The sequence below is a fragment of the Ammodytes marinus genome (assembly GCF_949987685.1).
Source record: "Ammodytes marinus genome assembly, chromosome: 20".
In the NCBI taxonomy this organism is placed as follows: domain Eukaryota; kingdom Metazoa; phylum Chordata; class Actinopteri; order Uranoscopiformes; family Ammodytidae; genus Ammodytes; species Ammodytes marinus.
In genome coordinates this window covers 11,227,532-11,246,945 of record NC_137224.1, presented here as the reverse complement: position 1 = coordinate 11,246,945, position 19,414 = coordinate 11,227,532, and the positions used below count along the sequence as shown (strand labels likewise).

The window sequence follows — 19,414 nt, the reverse complement described above, 5'->3', positions numbered from 1 at the left end:
CTTAAGATGTTGGAACCATAGACAAATTTGAATACTGTTTTTAACGGTGAGAATGAAAAATATGTTTTTACTTTTTTTTAATGACTGTAGGTGGCAATGTGCGTCTTTGTTTTATAAAAAATTATCCGAAGAAGAAGTCAGCCGGAAATACGCCTGTCATCAAGCGGAAGCTGTAAATTTCAAGATGGAGGTGGACGGAGTTGATCATGTAGGTGGTTTTTTTTCTGCCGTTTTGTTGGCTTTATCGGTATAAATATTATCAAATAAGAGGTACAGCTAGCCTTTGAGTTGAATAATTCTTTGAAGCAGTTGTGAGAATGATAGGTTGTCAGACTTGTGCTGTAAACGGTGACTTGTCACTTCATTTTAAACAATAAATGTATGCTGCCGACACCGGTTTGCTGTCTCATTGTAGCTACAAGCTAAGCTAGCAGCTTTGAATGACGGTAACTGTCTTCTCTCTGTTTTTATGTTTAAACAATACGACCTTACACTTAACAATTACACTTAAGATAACGAAAACTGTCCGTTTCGCCGAGTGTAACTTAATCTAAGTCATTTAGTTACCGCAAGCTACACAGATCATTGAGTAAGTGAATAGAAAAGCATAGATTAGTATACAAATTACTCAAATCAATCTGTCAAAAGCCTTTCAAATGCTAAGCCATATTTTTAAAATGTACAAATGCTCGCATTAAAATCACACGGTTAACATGCCACAATGACATGTTAATAATAATGAACAAACTTATTATTGTAGGCGTGTTAGTTGTTTACACTGTAACAAGCTAATCGAGACGAGGCAGATTTTATTATATTGTGGAATTGTTGCGGAAGCAGTATTATTTGCTGGCTTTAAATTTTAATTAGATAATTGTGTTAATTATATTTGTCTGTCGTATATGTTGTCTGACTTCATTATGAAAATACTGTCTTTAAATTAATTAGCAGCAATTGATCAATGGTCAACCTTGTAAAGAATCGAGCTAAAACTACAAATATTCTCTGATTCTAGACTCTGAAACTTTAGGATGTGCTGTTTAATGTTATTGCAACTTGGATATATTTTATAGTGTTTACTGTAATTCGACAAAACAAGAGGTTTGAAGAACCAACATTTTTCACTATTTTCACACATTTGAGCGAATAATAAAAAATACCCATTAGATCTCACTTAGAAGACTGGGTTATTTTGAGTGTTTGGCGATTTGTCGTTTAACAGATGGAGATGGGCGAGAGTAAAGGTGGGACCGGTCTCCGACAGTACTACTTGTCCAAGGTAGAAGAGTTACAGGTAAGAAAATAATATATCTGCTAACGTTCACTTCCTACAGAGACCTAATTAATTGCACAACTTCTGCTCGTCTGTAAGTGCTGATCTACTGTTTTCTCAACAGTTGACTGTGAATGACAAGAGCCAGAATCTCAGACGGCTGCAGGCACAGAGGAATGAGCTCAATGCCAAAGGTACACTGTTCTTTATTACTTCAAATTCAGTGTATTAAAAAACATGATCTCATTTGGTTATACAGTAGTAGGCTGAACGACACCCATATTCAAGTTTTACTTTCTGTCTTTCAGTGCGTCTCCTTCGTGAGGAGCTGCAGTTACTGCAGGAGCAGGGATCCTACGTAGGGGAAGTGGTTAGGGTTATGGACAAAAAGAAAGTGCTCGTCAAGGTAATTTTTTTTTGTACTTATACTTTGTAGCGCACTATTTTTTCATTAGCTGACGGATTCAATTGAACATGTCTCCTCATCATTCTCAGGTTCATCCGGAAGGAAAATTTGTGGTGGATGTGGACAAGAACATTGACATCAATGATGTAAGTGTATAGGTGTTGTCATATGTAGCCCCCAAACCATGGAGCCAGCTGCCCCGCCATGTAGGGACGGCCCCTATGCTGTCTGTTTCTCAATTCATGTTTAAAGACTCATTTTTATTTAACCCAGCATGAGATGTTTTGATTCTGTGTATATTATTACTTGTGTTTTTAATGATTTTTTTTTATATATATATATATATATATATATATATATATATATATATATATATATATATATATATATATATATATATATATATATATATATATTGTGTGTTCTGTTATTGTGACATTTATTTTTTGCTTCTTGTCTGTGCAGCACTTTCGCTCAACCATGTTGTTTTTAAATGTGCGTTATAAATAAAGTTGTATTGTATTTTAAATAATGGTTGCAAGTCAGAAGAAAAACAAGAAACCTGATATAATCATCCCTCTGTCACTTCTGGACTAGGTGACTGCAAATTGCCGCGTGGCTCTGCGCAACGACAGCTACACCCTGCACAAGATCCTGCCCAACAAGGTGGACCCCCTGGTGTCTCTTATGATGGTGGAGAAGGTGCCGGACTCCACCTATGAAATGATTGGAGGCCTGGATAAACAGATCAAGGAGATCAAGGAAGTGATTGAGCTGCCCGTCAAACACCCGGAGCTGTTTGAGGCGTTAGGCATTGCACAGCCGAAGGTGGGTGGTTGGCAAAAGAGCTGATTGTCTACAAGAGCTGCCTTTAAAAAAAATATATATTATTATATTTGTATACATGGCACTGATATTTTCTTGCTTCAGGTTCAAATACATAAGTGTTGAAGGTGATAGAGAGCAGATATGTTGGCATCTCTAGGACACAAACAGTGGCCTTGTATAAAGGACTTTCTACAGACACTTTTTATATAATTGCTCTGTATGAGATTGTTTATATTTAATTTCATTTGATTTTTATTTGATTTTTTTAAACTGGCACATTTTCGGGAATTGTCCAAAACTCATCCAGCCATAGAAAAAAGGCTATTAATGTTTGACAACATTGATATGTGGTTCTGCAACTACATCTATTTTAGTAATCATTATCAATAAATCTACCAGTTACCTTTTCAACTAATCCTTTGAACTATAAAACATAACAACTGTGAATAAGAGCCTGAGGTGACGGTTTCAAATGTCCAACAAATAGAAGTTTACAATGATCTTAAGCAATTCTACACATTTGAAAAACTACAACAAAACTAGTTTTTACATTGGTGTTTCAAACTAAAGTGCTTAACAGCTCATCAGATCAGTTGACCAATTAATTTATTGTTGTATTGTATGTTGTCATTTTTGTTTTGCTTTTGAATGTGTGCAGGGTGTGCTGCTGTACGGTCCCCCAGGAACAGGGAAGACCCTGCTGGCCAGAGCTGTGGCCCACCACACCGACTGTACCTTCATCAGGGTGTCTGGCTCTGAGCTGGTCCAGAAGTTCATTGGAGAGGGTGAGCTCCTCTTGTCTTCACTTAAAACTATTAAATCAAACACTTAAAACTATTAAATCAAACACTTTCCCATTCTTCTGTATAAGCGTTATGTCCCGCCCCCTCTGTCTTATGCCAGGTGCCCGTATGGTGCGTGAGCTGTTCGTCATGGCTAGAGAACACGCCCCCTCCATCATCTTCATGGATGAGATCGACTCCATCGGCTCGTCCCGTCTGGAGGGCGGCTCAGGAGGAGACAGCGAGGTGCAGAGGACCATGCTGGAGCTGCTTAACCAGCTGGATGGCTTCGAGGCCACCAAGAACATCAAGGTAGGAAATAATTCTATTAGTTTTTTTGTTTTTCCAAAAGGGACCTTTCACCGATTTAATGACCAAGATTACCCGGATCTTTTTTACATATAAAGTTGTAAGCAGAATCAGATTTAAGGATATTTTAAAGTGTCTTTGTCTAGTCTTTTAAAGACATCTACACTTTAATAATCCAGGTAGTCAAATTGGAACCATCCCTGCGTTCCGAATCTCATACTTATATTTTTTCTATTCTACACACTACATCCGACGATAAAAATAATCTAGTTAGGATGCAGTATGCACACTATTGGAACATACTTTGACTTATTTATTTCATCATAACATTGCGCCTTGATCTTGCCTCTTGCTTTTATATCCGTCGCATCCCCATTTGTTTTCATATGGAGGCTCCGTTGATGTGACGTCACTTCAGGTTCGCACTGGATTATGGGTCAGAGTCGCCCAAATAGGATGCTGTTTTCAACACTAAAAATCTTGGCCGCATGTAGTAGATATCAGGGTCTTTCTAACCATCCTAAATCTGGCCACAAGAATCGGGACACACTAAATATTTTTTCTACCGTACTTAATAGTAGAACGTGTGCGATTCGGAACGCAGGGCATGTTGGTTTGTTTGAATGAGACTAAAATGTCCCTCTCTCTCTCAGGTCATTATGGCCACCAACCGTATTGACATCCTGGACTCAGCTCTGCTCAGGCCAGGCAGGATCGACAGGAAGATTGAGTTCCCTCCTCCAAATGAAGAGGTAAGTTACCTGCACAATATTTACACTTAATGATTGCTTTTTTTTTTTTTGTATTCGAGCATGTGGTAAATCTCTACCAACAGGCCCGTCTGGACATCCTTAAGATCCACTCTAGGAAGATGAACCTGACACGTGGCATTAATCTGAGGAAGATTGCTGAGCTGATGCCCGGAGCCTCTGGTGCTGAGGTTAAGGTAAGAGTAAGGCCCAATCATTGGTAGCAGTTGTGTGGTTGGTGAAGGTAGTCTGTGGCCTTTGATTAACTTTTTCTTGTGTATTTTCAGGGTGTTTGCACAGAGTCAGGGATGTACGCTCTGAGAGAAAGGAGAGTTCACGTAACCCAGGAGGACTTTGAGATGGCCGTGGCAAAGGTTTGTAGAACGGTTCACTTATGCTGTGTATCTGGTTGCATTTCCATTGCCCTGTATCCTCGCTAGTCTAAACATGAAGAACTGGTCCACCATAAATATAGCTTGGACAAGTACAATATTATTATAAAATAATTATACTAAATTATACTATAAAAAAGGAATTTGAACAGTCAAAGGTCTAGTCTATTGACTCAGTGTGAATGTTCTACTTGCCTATTACAACTTTCTCCCTTGTTTTTTCACACCAGGTGATGCAGAAAGACAGCGAGAAGAACATGTCGATCAAGAAGCTGTGGAAATAAAAAGGCCTTGTCGATTCTTGCACCCAACGCAAACATATGTATATTTTTCTTCTTTTGTTTCTGCTTTGGTTTATAATTGTTACTTAAGACATTCTACAGTAAATGGTTTCCCCAAATAATACTGGATGGCTCGTGTGAGTTTTATTTCTCAGTAATTTGTTGTCTTCAAACAGTGAATAACAAATTCAACATGATTATTTTTATTTCAGACTTTCACATCAGGTAACAGTAACATCAGAACAGTCTTCAGCAGAGATGGTCTGCAGGTCCATTTTACAATTATTTAGTAGATGCTGGATATGGCACTTCACAATGTAGCTTCTGTGACAATAGACCTGTCACATAATTGTTGACTGTGGGCTTGATTCAGAAACTCTGTTCTACATGCTTGTACTACATACCTGTCCAAGCTGTTTTTACGGTAATTCTACAGTTTGAATATACACCAAAGAATCTAAAAAAGAAAGGCTTTCAGTTTTTGCTGATGATGCTGGCTGGACTCTGTCAACATTTGCTGCCTTCATGTGCTCATCGGATGTAAAGTTCTTCCCACTTGTGCAGTCGTAATAATGACATATACTATAACGCTTATTTGTGTCTCAGCAGCACAATGTAGACTGTAGAGTATAAAATGTGCATAATCTGGTGTGTACGCCTAACTGCTGTTTTAATAGCTGTTGGTTGTCCCTGTTTCTGTAGTTTCATTGAATAAGGGGTTAGCCTATTCTTTTTTTTAATGTCAATTGTTGATAGTGATCTCCCATTTAAAGCCATGTTTGCCATCTGCAATGTCATGCAAACGTCACAAGTGGTCATCTGATCCAAATTTCCCACTCGTAATTACGACTTCAGAGGGCCGTTCATGTGCTCGTAACTCGTACATGGGGACATGAAGGCAGCATATAACAAACCTGTATTTGTGGAATGGTTAGTATGGCAGTAAACACTAACATCTGTAGGCTTCCTGCAGTCCTCTGTCTCCCCCCCATGGTTTTCCACTTATCCATCTTGAACCAGTCGGGCTCAGTACAACAGGATAGCTAGCTCCTCAACCAGGACACAGGCACCCACTGAGGCTCTGTGATGGCCCTCTCCAGCACCACCTGGAGCTCAGCCAAGGCACTGACTGGATCCTCCTTCACCAAGACGTAGTCCACCCAGTGGCCGTAGCACTCGTCTATCCGCTCTGCTGCCTGTTTCATGTCCTGTAGGTCCACCTCCTAGGACAGTGTTTGATTCAAGGCGTTTTTTGAAATGATAATATGTTGTAAAGCGGCACACAAGTAAGAATCCCTCAAATTTGTGCTAAAGCTCCATTTAGACATTGGCTTGGTCTAGTGTGTTTTCATGTAACTCACCGTGATGCCTGAACTGAGTGATGAACAGGAGCCAAGTGCTTTCTGTTGAGTATCGTAGATTCGAGTCCTTATGAAGATGACAAATGGTTTGAACACAGCCATACGTAGAGTCTTCAGTGCCTGAATGTCAAGGGTAAAAATGTCATGGTTTTATGTTAGAGAGATACAAGAAATTAAGGGAGGGATCAAATCATCATTTACACAAAATATTTGACCCGTCTGTACACATCACCAGGACAAGTGCTTTCACATGAATTGAATTAATGTTGAAAATACAAGGTTTGCCAGGTCATGAAGTTGCGATCAGTATATATGTTTCCATACTGACCTCTGGTTGCACATCCACCAGACAGGCCTTGTTTTGATCCAGGATCCTGTGAATTGACCGCAAACTGGTGCCATACAGATTCTCTTTATACTCCCCGTATTCAATGAATCTGTAGAAATACATTACCATCATGAATTATCCAGACAAATATTGATTAATATGCACCGGCTGAGCAGAGGCCTGCATTCTTCCTTAAATAAAAATAAATCCATTTGTTGCACATAATTGCTTGGTTTGAAATATATTGTAGTCAGGGCCGCCGCTCCCTATACGCAGAGTACGCAGACTGCGTAGGGCACCAAGTTCCTGGGGGGGCACCCCAAAAAATTTTTTTTTTTATAATTATAATTTATTTTTTATTTTTTTTTATTAAAAAGGAAAAAGAGATGGTCCGGGGGCCCCCCAAAATAGTTTTTTTTTTTAAAGTTCATGATAATCATTACATTACAAAAAATATATAAATGAGTTATGAACAGGCCCATCGTTGTTTTTTCTTAATTGTGTAACCTATCCAGGGGTGGATTACAGCACAGGCACACCGGGCACAGGCCCAGGGGCCCAAGGGCTCAGGGGGGCCCTCAGCCAGAGATACTGATAGTAACTTTTCATGTTCCATAGTCAAAGAGCTCAGACACTGATGTCAATAACAGGGTCCAAAAAGGAATAGCCTAAATATAAGTACTCATTAAAATGTAACAAGATAGAAATCATCATGGGCCCCTCAACTAGTAGGGGAGAAATACAAAAGCAAGTTAAAAACAACAGCATTAGTAGCTCTGTCTAAGGGGGTTGAAGCCCCCCTCACACATACACAAATAAGCTTTATATGTGTGAATTCTAAATTGTTCATATCCACCCTTTATCTGTTGAAATGGGCCCCTCCATCATAGAACATGGGTCTGCAGACCAATCTACTGTTTTTACAGTTGCAGAGTAAAGAGTGCTGTTTAAGAAAAATCTGAAAAATAATGTTCCTTCTGCATCTCAGGATTTGATATCTCTCTAGCCTCTAAAATGTCCTCTCAAAGTGCACCAGATTGATGCATTTTACTTTAAAAAGGTAAAAAAAATTCTGGGGGGGCATACCCCCGGACCACCCAACAAGGTACAGGGTCCCTCCAACAATACCCCAAAATCCTGTGGGAAACACTGACTTCCTTAATATGTTTTTGCCATTAATTGTATGTATCCGTGTAGAAAATTCAGTGTACCTGACTGGATAGGGACAAGTGGGGGGCCCTTTAAGAGTGTGTGCCCAGGGGCCCATTATCTCATAATCTGTCTATGATCCTATCACTCAATTCCTTTGCAAAGGCAGTTAGTAGGATACTAGGCAACTTTTTTCTTTTTTCACAAGTTAAGCTGTTCTTTCTGTTAGTAAATGCTGTTCACAAAAAGTCATCACTACAGCAAATGTGCCAAAAAGCAGTCGCAGAGATCTTGCAAGGGCAAAAAAATGTTGCTCACGCCCTACGGACGCGAGCTTCTTGGTGTTTTTTTTTTTTTTTGTGGGGGGGGGGGGGGGGCATCACTGACAATTTCAGCTTAGGGTACCCAAAAGCTTAGCAGCGGCCCTGATTGTAGTCAGTGTCCAATACTCACTTGCCATTCTGGATGTCTGCCTCGAAAGCAGCTTTAGAGATGAAGTGGTACTCCACTCCTTCTCTCTCATGACTCTTCCTGGCTCGAGTGGTGTCTTGGGGCCGAGTGTTCAAACACAGCCAGCAGGAAAAATAAAAGAATGTTATTGAGGGGTAAGACTTTATAATGAGGTCACAAAATAAATGCTTATGTAATGCATGAGTCATGATTTCAAAACAATGCTTTTGATCAGCCTCTCGGAAAGAAGAACTGTCTGGATTTTCAGTTACAAATTGAGCTGTTTTTATGAAATTGGTGCAATCAGATCCTGTATCAAATTGTGAATTAAATCATGGGTTGGTAATTAATTTCTTTCACTTGAAGTCCCTCTGTGTTAATGTTTTTGGATATGTGAGTGATGCATAGGATTTCATAACATACACGCTCTCAAACACTAGAGTTCAGTATTTACTGTGTATTTGTCTCAACAGAAGTACTGCACAAACTTAATATCTATAATGTTCACTCCAAAATAGCACATTATCACAGGTATTTCATTGTTACTTCACACAATGTTTGCTCTAGTGATGACCAAAACATGTAACCAATTCTCAAATTTAACAAACATCAGTTGTAGTTGCCACATTGTAGCTAATTAGGGGATTACGATGTCTGCAACAGTGGATGCACCTTAACTATATCTTCCATCACCAGCAGTAGTGTACAGGGGGAAAGACACAGCCTCTTTAGATAACAACTACTTCCCTCCACACGAGTGAGAGGTCAAAAAAAATAAAACTAAAAAATATATTTAAAAAGACTTACGAGGCACAGCCAAACCATAACGCAGAGGACTATCAGCGATCACCTTCTGTTTCAGCTCGCTTATCCGAGCTCCCAGGGAACCTGTGACCACAACAAAACAGAATAAATAACTGAAAAGATATGAGTGTGTAGATGGATTATTCTCTGAAAAACCACTGATTCTACTCTCTATAGTTTTTAACGTGTGGCAGAACCAGACTCATAAGTCTTACGAATGAGAAAAGCTCTAAATTATGCTGATAAGAAAAGTGCATCACTACATACTTTTTTTTTGCCTTGTGTAACTAATCACAACCGCTTTGTAAAATTAGCAGCGTACCATAGTTTATATTCTTGAATGTCACCAAACCCCAAGGCACACCTACCTATCAGTACTACAAGACGAGGCCTTTCACCAGGGCGGGGCAGATATTGTGTGACTTCTTCATAAATCAGGAAGTCAGTGTGATTGGCATCTGGAGTGGGAGGTTCTCCTGGGGAACCATGCCGATCTTTCTTGAGGCGGAAACTTCTGCGCAGGCCGGCTGTGGTCATAGACATGCAAATGAAAGATGGGCAGAGATGTATATTCACTACAACCCTCACACATTTCTGTTCCAGGTCATACTGCCACTTCAAAATCTGTATCTCTCCTTGGTTAAAATTCATATCCTGTGCCATACATCACAACACACACACGCTGAACAACACCATTAGAAATCAGGAAGAGTACCTGAGTAAAAATCCCATGAGAAAGCATGGCCACAGAAGGCAGGGGCAGCCTTGCTCTTGGGAGAAACTACAGCTCATATTAGACCATTTATTCATCCAACTTAAACCTCATCAACACAATTGAAGCTTAGAAGGCATGCATACTGCGTCTACCTCTTCACCAAACACAGACAAAGCACCTTCAGCATGTAGCATGAGGAGAGTAAACTAGCTGCCATGAGGTGCTGCAAAGACGCTGTGAGCTCTGTGGCTCTGGTCTGCACAAAATGCCTGCCAGAGTAAGCAGTTTTCACATCATTGTCCATCAAACTAATCAATTCAAAATAAAAATCACCATTTGTTTCACTTGTCTGGTGCCTGTCGATGCTGCATCATAAGTAAAGAGTGGTTCTTATATCTTACTTAATGCAACTTCATGACCTGTGTTTGGCCAGAAGACCACAGCTCTTTGAGGCTGTACTTGCGGCACAATGAGCTTAATGCTAATGTCAGCATGCCCAGATAGTAATGCTAACATACAGAGGTTTTCGAGGTACTGTAATTGTTTTAAATGTGGTCATCATCTACATTTGGCGTGTTAGCATGCTAAAAATGTGGGGCTAGAGAAAAAGTTATTGGACCAAAGTCTTTACAATTCATCTTGAGAGGAGCGTGAAGTATGTTTATGTGTGTGTGTGTGTGTGTGTGTGTGTGTGTGTGTGTGTGTGTGTGTGTGTGTGTGTGTGTGTGTGTGTGTGTGTGTGTGTGTGTAAGAGGCAATCTTTATAATGGAATAAAATGTGAAAAATAAGGTCCAGGTCAAAATGGCTGCGGGGAATGCTTTCAGGCATAACAAACCCACAGAAGCACAATGACATTAAGCCAATAAGAGCAGACGGGAAGCCTCATGAGCACGCTGATGACATTGCTAACTGAGCTGTGAAGACACTAGTAGATCAGGGCAGGTGTTTGTGAACTGATTTTTGCAGTGAGTTGCTTTTCAGTATTTAAAATGCTAAAAGAGTGCAGAGGTGAGGCATTGCATCTCACATTGACATCAAGGAATAAACCAGTGAATGCCCATTTTAAAACGTACACCTGTCCGAACCATTTAGTCAAAACCAAAGCCGGCAATCACTATAACACCTCAAGGAGGGATGGATCAGCACACATTGAGCAGAACTGTGATGTTGTTGCAGTGATAAGTATGTACTCATTGAGCGTGCCTCCTCACCTACGTCCTTTCCATTCAGAGCACCCTCACTGTCACAGTCTTCTGTAGGACGACAAACAGGAAGAGAAGACAGGGTAAGAGGAGGATGGAGAGGTTGATGTTGAGGGCACTTTAATGTCAGAATACAATAGGTTAAGTGCAGAACTAAAAAGGTAAAAAATAATATTAAAAAAGGGACAATTGTAGCACGAAAAAAAGAACATATTTTTTTTTGGGGGGGTTGGGGTTTGGATAGAACTACATTCTGAAATTCTGACCATGCAACATGTAGTCAATGCAGGGATAATTGTTCTAACATGAAGGTTTTTCCACGTACCTCTCTCAGCATGTTCGTCTGCGGTTAGCAATGCAAGGAACACAAAGTTTCACTATTTAGAGTGACAGAATAGAACCGCTGTACTGCCATATTTCTACTGTTCTGCTCCTCACTTCTCAAACTTACTATAGAACATTAAGACCAACTCTCAAAATGTCATATCTGAAGTTTATCTCTGCTTCATCGTTTTTTTCTCCTTTGTAAAGATTTCTTTAAAAAAACTTTCATGAAAACAAAAAGGACACATTTACATTCCTCACCTTTACAAACAGGACATTATACTGTAGCATTATAATCCGTGTACCTTCCGTTCAATCCATATCCGTTTGGAAATCAAAACACGAAAAACGAAAACAGTTTGATTTCATTTTTTAATTATTTGTTTCATTTAAAAAAAATAAAAAACTGACTTTTATTCAAAATATGCCTGTAAAACATGAATTGATTGCCATTTCTTATTTTTTATTTTCCATGTCGCCCTTTACATACGAAAATGGGAAAGGAGACAAACAGAAAATGTAAAAAATTTTAATTTTCATTTTTGAAGTTCCAAATAATCATTTATATTAATCAGCGGGTTAAACTGCCCCGCTGCCACAATGCTATGAGCTATGCGCGGCCAGCGCCGTGATGGCTCTGACCCATACTGTTTTCTGACCGTGGCTATCTCCGTCTTTTAAGTAGGCTAAAGCCTCTTGTCGGTAGTGGAAACGCATGGCAGATCTAGTAGGGTAACCCTGCCGAACCGTGCCGAACCGAACTGTGCTGCTCAGAGGAAACAAGGCATGATCTAAACAGCGACAGACATACAGCTGTTGATCCAGATCAAAACGGGACAAACCACCAAATGTTTAATCTTTATTGAGAGAGGAAACATATTTTGGCTGGCTGCCAAAGGCTGCTATGTCATTGTCTGTCATAGGCTACCATCAAGAGCCTTATTTTACAAAAAGCTCAATTCAGATAGCCTGTAGCCTAAACGTGGACAAAATATAGCCTAGACAAGTTTCTTCTTTCCTCGACACACACACACACACACACACACACACACACACACACACACACACACACACACACACACACACACACACACACACACACACACACACACACACACACACACACACACACACACACACACACGCCCCCTTAAATACTTTGACTCGGCAAGTGAAGTGAAGACATGGAAAAAAGAGAGACAGAGATGACGATCGCCTCAGACGCAATTTTCACTCGTGGACCTAACCAATAAAAATGCTTTCATATGCAGCTGTCTGCACTGGGGCTCATGCCTCAGCTGATCACGAGTATCAATAACATTATCAATAATGTAGGATGTGTCCTTCAGTTCCCAGTGCGATGCTGACGTCCGCACGTAATCGGTGATTAATGAATGATGAGTAAAACAAACATTTATTAGATGAGACCCAAGGCAATTGCCTACCTTTGCGCAATGGTTAAGTTCGCCTCTGTGGGCGCACACACACATACACACACATACACACACGCACGCGTGCGCACGCACTTTCACTAAACATGTATTTTTCAAAATCAACATTTAGGCCAGTATTCTCATATTTGATATCCTGGTCATGAATTGTAATTAAAAATGGATAAAAACATGTTTTAGTATAATATATAATGTAGGTGAGAGGATGATTATTTAAAAAACAGGTCACTTTTCATTTTTCGTGTTTTGATTTCCAAACGGATATGGACGGAAGGTACACGGATTCATTATACTTCAGCTTTTTTTTTCACTAGTGACAGCCAGGGAGTTTAGCTTTGATGCAGACAGAATGGATACAACAGAGCTGATTTAACCATCATCTGTTGTTTTTCAAAGCGCTTTGTTTCATTGCACTTTTAAATTGGATTAGGAAATGAAACGATGGCTGGATTATGCTACTATTTTTAAAGATATTAACCTCAGATTCCCTCTTGTCTTTCTGTATTTTTTTGGCTAGATTGGATTTGACCTGCAAAATATGAGCTGTATCTATATATGTAAGCTGCTTGTCCATTTATGGTTGTACTGTGGGAGTGAAGGAGGCTTACATGAAGGCGCTTTGGGGGAAACGGGGGCAGGGAAAGAACCCACTTTCATCCTGTATCTCAGGCGCCTGGAAAGGACAAAAACAATTTAGGTAAGATTTGTTTTTTGATCCGTGAGACATTTTCAAATCATACGCATTGTTGTTTAATATAATTATTCATTTGACGATTCGACTACCTCTCCTGAAACTGTGTGGAGGGGATGAGGGCAGCGCGCAGGTTACAGTCGGCCACCCTCTTGGCCTGCCACCAGGTGGCGTCCTCCTGGCTAACGACCTGCAGAATGTCCCCCCTCTTAAAAGGAAGTCCCGCCTCTTGGCACGGCGTGGCCCTGTCGTCATAGGGCGTGTAGTCAAACAGAGCCCGAAGGTAGACCTTGATGGGAGAAGGAATATTCTGTTAGCAATGGAAACTAGAGGAATCGTTTGATATTCTGGGAAATACAATAATATTAGCTTTTCTCACTGAGAGTTTAGATGAGAGGATCGATACCACTGTAGTATCTCTCCATAAAAATATAAAGTCAACAGCAAGTTAGCTTAGCTTAGAATAAAACAACTGGAAACAGAAGAAACAGCTAGCCTGGCTAAAGACTTGTTTGCAGACGTGGTCCGTACATGCCTTACGAACCGATCGAGCATAACCAGGCCTCTAGGTGGACTGTGTCAGACAGAGCCAGGCTAGCTGTTTCCTCCTGTTTTCAGTCTTGATGCTGAAACAATCTAAGTGACTGTAAAGAACCAACGACACAACTACAAGCTTTCACTTTAAACCTATTAAAAAGATAAACCAATCAATCAATTTAAAAAATGTTGCCAGTTGTTTGGGGGGAGTAGTAAGTGGCTGTCCTCACCCTGCTTTCCTTCAGTTTGTCTTCTTCTGCAACAGCTGGAATTATTTTCAGTGTGATGGAGCCTTGAGACTGGGACTGATCATAAACATCAGAATCATCCTTTGTATCCACAGTAATCATCAGTGAATAATCATACAGTTTCTGAACTAGCATGATGCTTTATGTGGGGGAGCTTTTTGAATTTCTTTACCAGAATCTGACTGATTTCGTCCGGCCTTTTGTGGGTTATCAGGTTCCCGTTGACCTCTCGCAGCTCGTCGCCCACGTGTACCAGACCTGGAAACATAAACGCAAAACACACGGCCACAAAACAAGTCTACTGAAAACAAGCCTATGAAAACAAAGCAATGAATGACAAATCCCAATATGTCTAAAACCACTAAAGAGCCTTTTCAATCCTACAGACAATTTTCCATTTGCATAAAGTTGATAACGTCTCCATGGCAACAGCCAGGGGCTACACTTGTTTGTAATCTCAAAATATGCAATCTCGTGGTACTAATCTCAAGGATTTGATCTCCATCGATAGTTCACGGGGTTACACAATGCAATCTCCTCACTTCTCGGGCTGTAAATCTGTCATGATGGGTGGAAAGTTCAGGACAGGAACGGAGATGCTCAGATTATTGTTTTATGGCACTTTGCGCCCATTTAAGAGAAAATAAAAGAATAAAACTGACATTTGCATCATAAATTGTGTGAACACTGTTGCGTCTCACCACTGCGGTCAGCTGCTCCTCCCCTCATGATTCTGGCAACGATTACTGCTCCCGTGGCCTCGTCTCTCCGGATGGTCGCTCCCTGTTGGAATATAAATCACATTTCCAAACACACAGTATATCTAATGTGGGTCAAGCTGGACTTCATGTGCAGGTTAGTGGCTCTGCCTGGAAAAGGTAACTACATTGAGTGAACAATTATTGTGTCAGTGAAACATTCCGGCTTCAAGCTGCTCATATACAAGCAATCATGTGGTTGAATTTCTTGTTATTGTATCATAGAGATTAAAGGCTTTGAAACCCACTTCCTTTAATTGTTTTTTATACCCTTGGTAACAGCTCCATCAATTTCTGTCTAGAGATTTTACCATGGTATACTTTCAGAAAAATCATTTTGGGAAATACCTTTATTGACTTTTGTTAACACCAAATCTATTTTTTGTCCTTTGCTTGAAGGATTTCCTTGAGAATGAATTGTTTTTTTTTTAGCATTGCACAGTAGACTCACATTCACACAGCCCAGAGCACTCCACACAGCCTCAAATCTGCTCCATTAAAATGAAGTCTGACTTGAATAGGAAGAATAATAGCTCTGTGACTCACTAAGGGCTCCTTGTTCTTGACCAGGCGGACGATCTTGACCGACTCTTCCTCCAGGTCGTCGTCCACGTCGTCGGGCAGCGGAGGCAGCACCGGGTCAAAGTTCTTCTGGGCCACTGTGTCATGGGCTGACAGCACTGCCTGCACCAAACCATACACAGAGAAATACTCACATTAGGTGTGACCAGTGACGTGCGGTGGGGTCAGTGAGTGGGTAGGCACTGAGTTCTGAAAGCCAGATTTCTCTAAACCTATATATTGTTAAATCAAAAACAATAAACAACAAACAGGCACGCACGGCCGATTTCAAATAAGTTCCTTCCTTTCTTTCTTTCTTTCTCTCTCACTCACTCACTCACTCTCACACACACACACAGACGGGACGTATATGAAATGTCACGACGGTGACTTCAGGTTTGCCCGTAGCCTACTGTAGTTTGGTCTAAATGATTAAACATCGCATCCATCGACTTAACGGACCCGTCTCTCACACCGAGGGCCGAAAAAACGTAAGGCAACAAGTCAAACCTTCGCCGATTCAAACTACCGGTACTACTTCTATTCAACTTAAAAATAAAATACAGCATTCATCATTATGTAGGACTACAGCATAACTGATGGCAACTCCACTCCATAAACTTTATCTTAATAGATAAAGTACCAGTAGCATATGCCCCATGGACCTGTCCAGCATCAGAATGTAACCATTTATCCACATTGCAGAGCTTAGGTTTGTCCGTCAGTAACAATGAAAACACAACTGCTCAATTGAATATAAAATGCAGAATGGATTGCACTCGGTATCAATTCATCCAACTTTATTATTAAATAAACCCCCAAAAAGTTTCTGACTCACCAATCTGACTCCCTGGCTGTAGAAATAAGCAAGACGATAGTAATCCAGTGACAGTCTGATTGACAGCACAGCTAGCTAGCATCCTTCCGTTCATGTAGGCTACCTGTCCGTTTGAAATGCTCGAACATTGTTTGTCCCTGTTGCTGCTGTACACTGTCCAAGGCTGGCGCAGGCCTTTCTCTTGCTATTCATTCTGTTCCTTTTTAAATTATAATCCAATATGTTAAAATTCCTCCAGTCTGAAATATCTGCATGCACGGACACGGCAGCTGCAATGTTGATTTAAAAATCCGCGGGGGTAACGCGACGTGAATGAGCATAGCCAACGTAATGACGTTGGCCTAAGCTGCGTAAATGTCTAGTAATATCTCGATTTTAATTGGTCCATGAATGATATGTAACGTAAAGGCTTATGTGGCATACCATTTACGTAAAAAAGGCACAAAGAATTATGCTTATTTGCGTACATGTTAAATAATACAGAATCAAGTGTGCATGCGCGAAAACTTTTTTTTTCTTGCCGTCCACAATGAATAGGCGCAAAGGCACTGATTCTTTGCCGTACACAATGAATGGGAAACAGCAAAGGCACAATATTTTTTTGGCGTAACTTACTAACTGCCACGTTTCTAATCAAAACGTCTACACTTTTTTAAAGTAATCGCGGATTACATGTAAAGATCAAAATAATTAACAGTAATAATACAAATATAAGTTTATTAAATAAAAAAATATTTTATTTTATTTTATTTATTTATTTTTGCACACGGCGCCAGGGTAGGCACTGCCTACCCTGCCTACCCTGACCGCACGTCACTGGGTGTGACTCAAGATGGTAAAGAACAATGAGAAATGAAAAAAACACACAAAAAAAAGAAAAGCCATGCAAAAATGGACTGTGAAGAGTAACATCAAATTCTTCATGCCTGTTTTTGTAATAAATTGAAGGTAATATGTAGTACTTACATGTGGTACTTTGTAGTTTGATTTATTTGAATCTATAGTACTTGCGTGATTCTTGTTGTTCTGAGATTGTACCGTCATGGTTGAGTGCACTTAGAAGTCGCTTTTGATAAAAGCGTCAGCTAAATAAATTGTAATGTAATGAATTAGAGTAATTCTGTGTCTAGGGAATGGTGGAAGGGGTATAGGCAGCTCTGACACTGGTGTTATGTAATAGAATAGATGATCAACTTAGAGAGCTCAAACCTCAGTGGGAATGAGAGCAAAGACTGTTTAAGCATCTTAAAGACAAAAGACACATCATATACTGTATATATGTGTGAGTGTGTGGACCTTGAGATGAGGAGTGCTCAGCAGGAGAAGCAGCTCTCTCTCGTCGTCCTCCAGCGCTCCAATCTGAAGCTCTTCTGCCAGCTGACCATGTCAATCACAAAAGCACACATTTGCTCGGGAAAAATAGCCTTTTCTGGATTATGATACATGTTTACTTACACTTGGTATTTTAAATCTCAATAATATTTTAATACTAAGCTTATGTTTGGCTTTGAAATATTGAGGATAGATTGCACCTACATCCTCTGCCAGACAGGAGGCGCTGTGTAGAACTGGCGTCGGGCTGTGTTTCTCATACTGCCTGAGTTTGTCATGGATCTTCAAATGAGAAGACAACACACACTAACCCTGCGTTCCAATTCTCATACTTTCTGCTATTTAGTATGGTAAAAAAAAGATTTAGGATGTCCCAATTATTGTGGTCAGATTTAGTATGCTTAAAAATCCCCGGATGTCTACTACATACGGCTAAGATTTTTTAGTGTTGAAAACAGCATGCTATTTGGGAGATTCTGACCCGCAATCCAGTGCGCACCGGAAGTGACGTCATATCGACGGAGCCTCCGTATGAAAACAACCGGAGATGCGACGGATATAAATGAAAGAGGCAAAATCAAGGCGCAAAGTTATGAAATAAATAAGTCAAAGTATGTCTAACTAGATTAGTTTTATGGGCAAATGTAGTATGTAGAATAGAAAAAAGAAAGAATATGCGATTTGGAACGCAGGGAAAGTAACATATACATGACATTTATTGGACAGGAAGTTGTTTTTCATAAGAATAAGCTGATTAAGTTCAGGGAAGTCCATAAATCCATTTATAATCAGACATATTGTAGCCTACCTTCATGAGGTAACCCAGGCTCTTCTCACTAAAGACATCTTTGAGGAAGACCAGGTCCTCTTTGTGGTTGGCATCGGGGTGGAGCTGAGAGGTGAGCAGGGCCAGAGTCTCATGCAGCCCTATGTATTACAAAACCAGCAGTTATGCAATAAGCACACATTTAAAACACCCATTTCCTAACATGAACTATATAAAACTAAATAAATCAATATAAAAGCTTCTCTTCACTATAACTCCATCATCATTAAAGTAATAAAATAAAAGCATTGTGACATTGCAATTCTTTTTTTCAGATCTATTGGAGCTTGCTGGACGTATTTTCCATCTCGTTTGTGGATAATAATGGGATATTCAAGAACCTGATACACTTAGGTCAATAATCTGATGGCTTTATTAAAGTAATACCATGATACTAGCTTTACCTTTTTAATAAGGTTTAGTATACTCTGTACACTTCGGTCAATCATCTGATAGTGTCACTGAAGCAATACTGTGATACTAAATAGATTGTCCATTTTAATAAGGCTTAGCATTGGCTACTCGTAACCACCCTCCTCCCTCCCTGATGACAACAACGCTAACATTTCATTTAGTTTGTCTGACTGTTAGGGGACATCAAAATAAGCCGGGCATAGGCCTACACCTGAGTTTCAAAGTTTTGATATGATAGCTTTTGTAATGCAAACACAGTTTTTGTTTCAGCTATTCTTTTGGTGCAAATGGCATGTATGCACTGCACACATGAGAGGGAATGAGGAGGAGCAGCTTGGAGCATTATGTTTGGCGCTGTACCTGTGCTTGCTGACAAGATGGGCATGGCTTCAATCATTCAGAAG

The 19,414-nt window shown here is 40.1% G+C and overlaps 2 protein-coding genes across 2 annotated transcripts; one reads left to right on the top strand and one right to left on the bottom strand.

Annotated features, from left to right (window-relative positions):
• The first annotated feature begins 146 nt into the window (after positions 1-146).
• On the top strand, positions 147-5,144 carry psmc5 (proteasome 26S subunit, ATPase 5). Its single transcript, XM_080048805.1, has 12 exons — positions 147-208; positions 1,223-1,294; positions 1,398-1,467; positions 1,582-1,679; positions 1,769-1,825; positions 2,277-2,507; positions 3,166-3,292; positions 3,411-3,601; positions 4,252-4,350; positions 4,434-4,544; positions 4,635-4,721; positions 4,970-5,144. Exons 1-12 carry the CDS (start codon positions 185-187, stop codon positions 5,021-5,023), a joined length of 1,221 nt encoding a protein of 406 aa, XP_079904931.1. The 5' UTR covers positions 147-184; the 3' UTR covers positions 5,024-5,144.
• Positions 5,145-6,063: 919 nt separating this feature from the next.
• Positions 6,064-19,407, bottom strand: LOC307266610 (MAGUK p55 subfamily member 3-like; the record flags this gene model as incomplete). Its single annotated transcript, XM_080048672.1, has 19 exons — positions 6,064-6,243; positions 6,382-6,501; positions 6,710-6,818; positions 8,312-8,405; positions 9,116-9,196; positions 9,481-9,639; positions 9,828-9,893; positions 11,040-11,081; positions 11,356-11,373; positions 13,414-13,478; positions 13,589-13,785; positions 14,264-14,338; positions 14,454-14,539; positions 14,983-15,064; positions 15,586-15,723; positions 17,735-17,815; positions 17,975-18,052; positions 18,579-18,697; positions 19,371-19,407. 19 exons carry the CDS (start codon positions 19,405-19,407, stop codon positions 6,064-6,066), a joined length of 1,827 nt encoding a protein of 608 aa, XP_079904798.1.
• Between the last annotated feature and the right edge of the window lie 7 nt (positions 19,408-19,414).

What these genes read in the sequence shown, in the direction of transcription:
- psmc5 (XM_080048805.1), top strand. Translation starts at nt 185, where the DNA reads ATGGAGGTGGACGGAGTTGATCAT. An exon ending in AGGTGGACGGAGTTGATCAT is followed by an intron (nt 209 to 1,222) that starts GTAGGTGGTTTT and finishes GTCGTTTAACAG; the next exon opens with ATGGAGATGGGCGAGAGTAA. An exon ending in CCAAGGTAGAAGAGTTACAG is followed by an intron (nt 1,295 to 1,397) that starts GTAAGAAAATAA and finishes TTTTCTCAACAG; the next exon opens with TTGACTGTGAATGACAAGAG.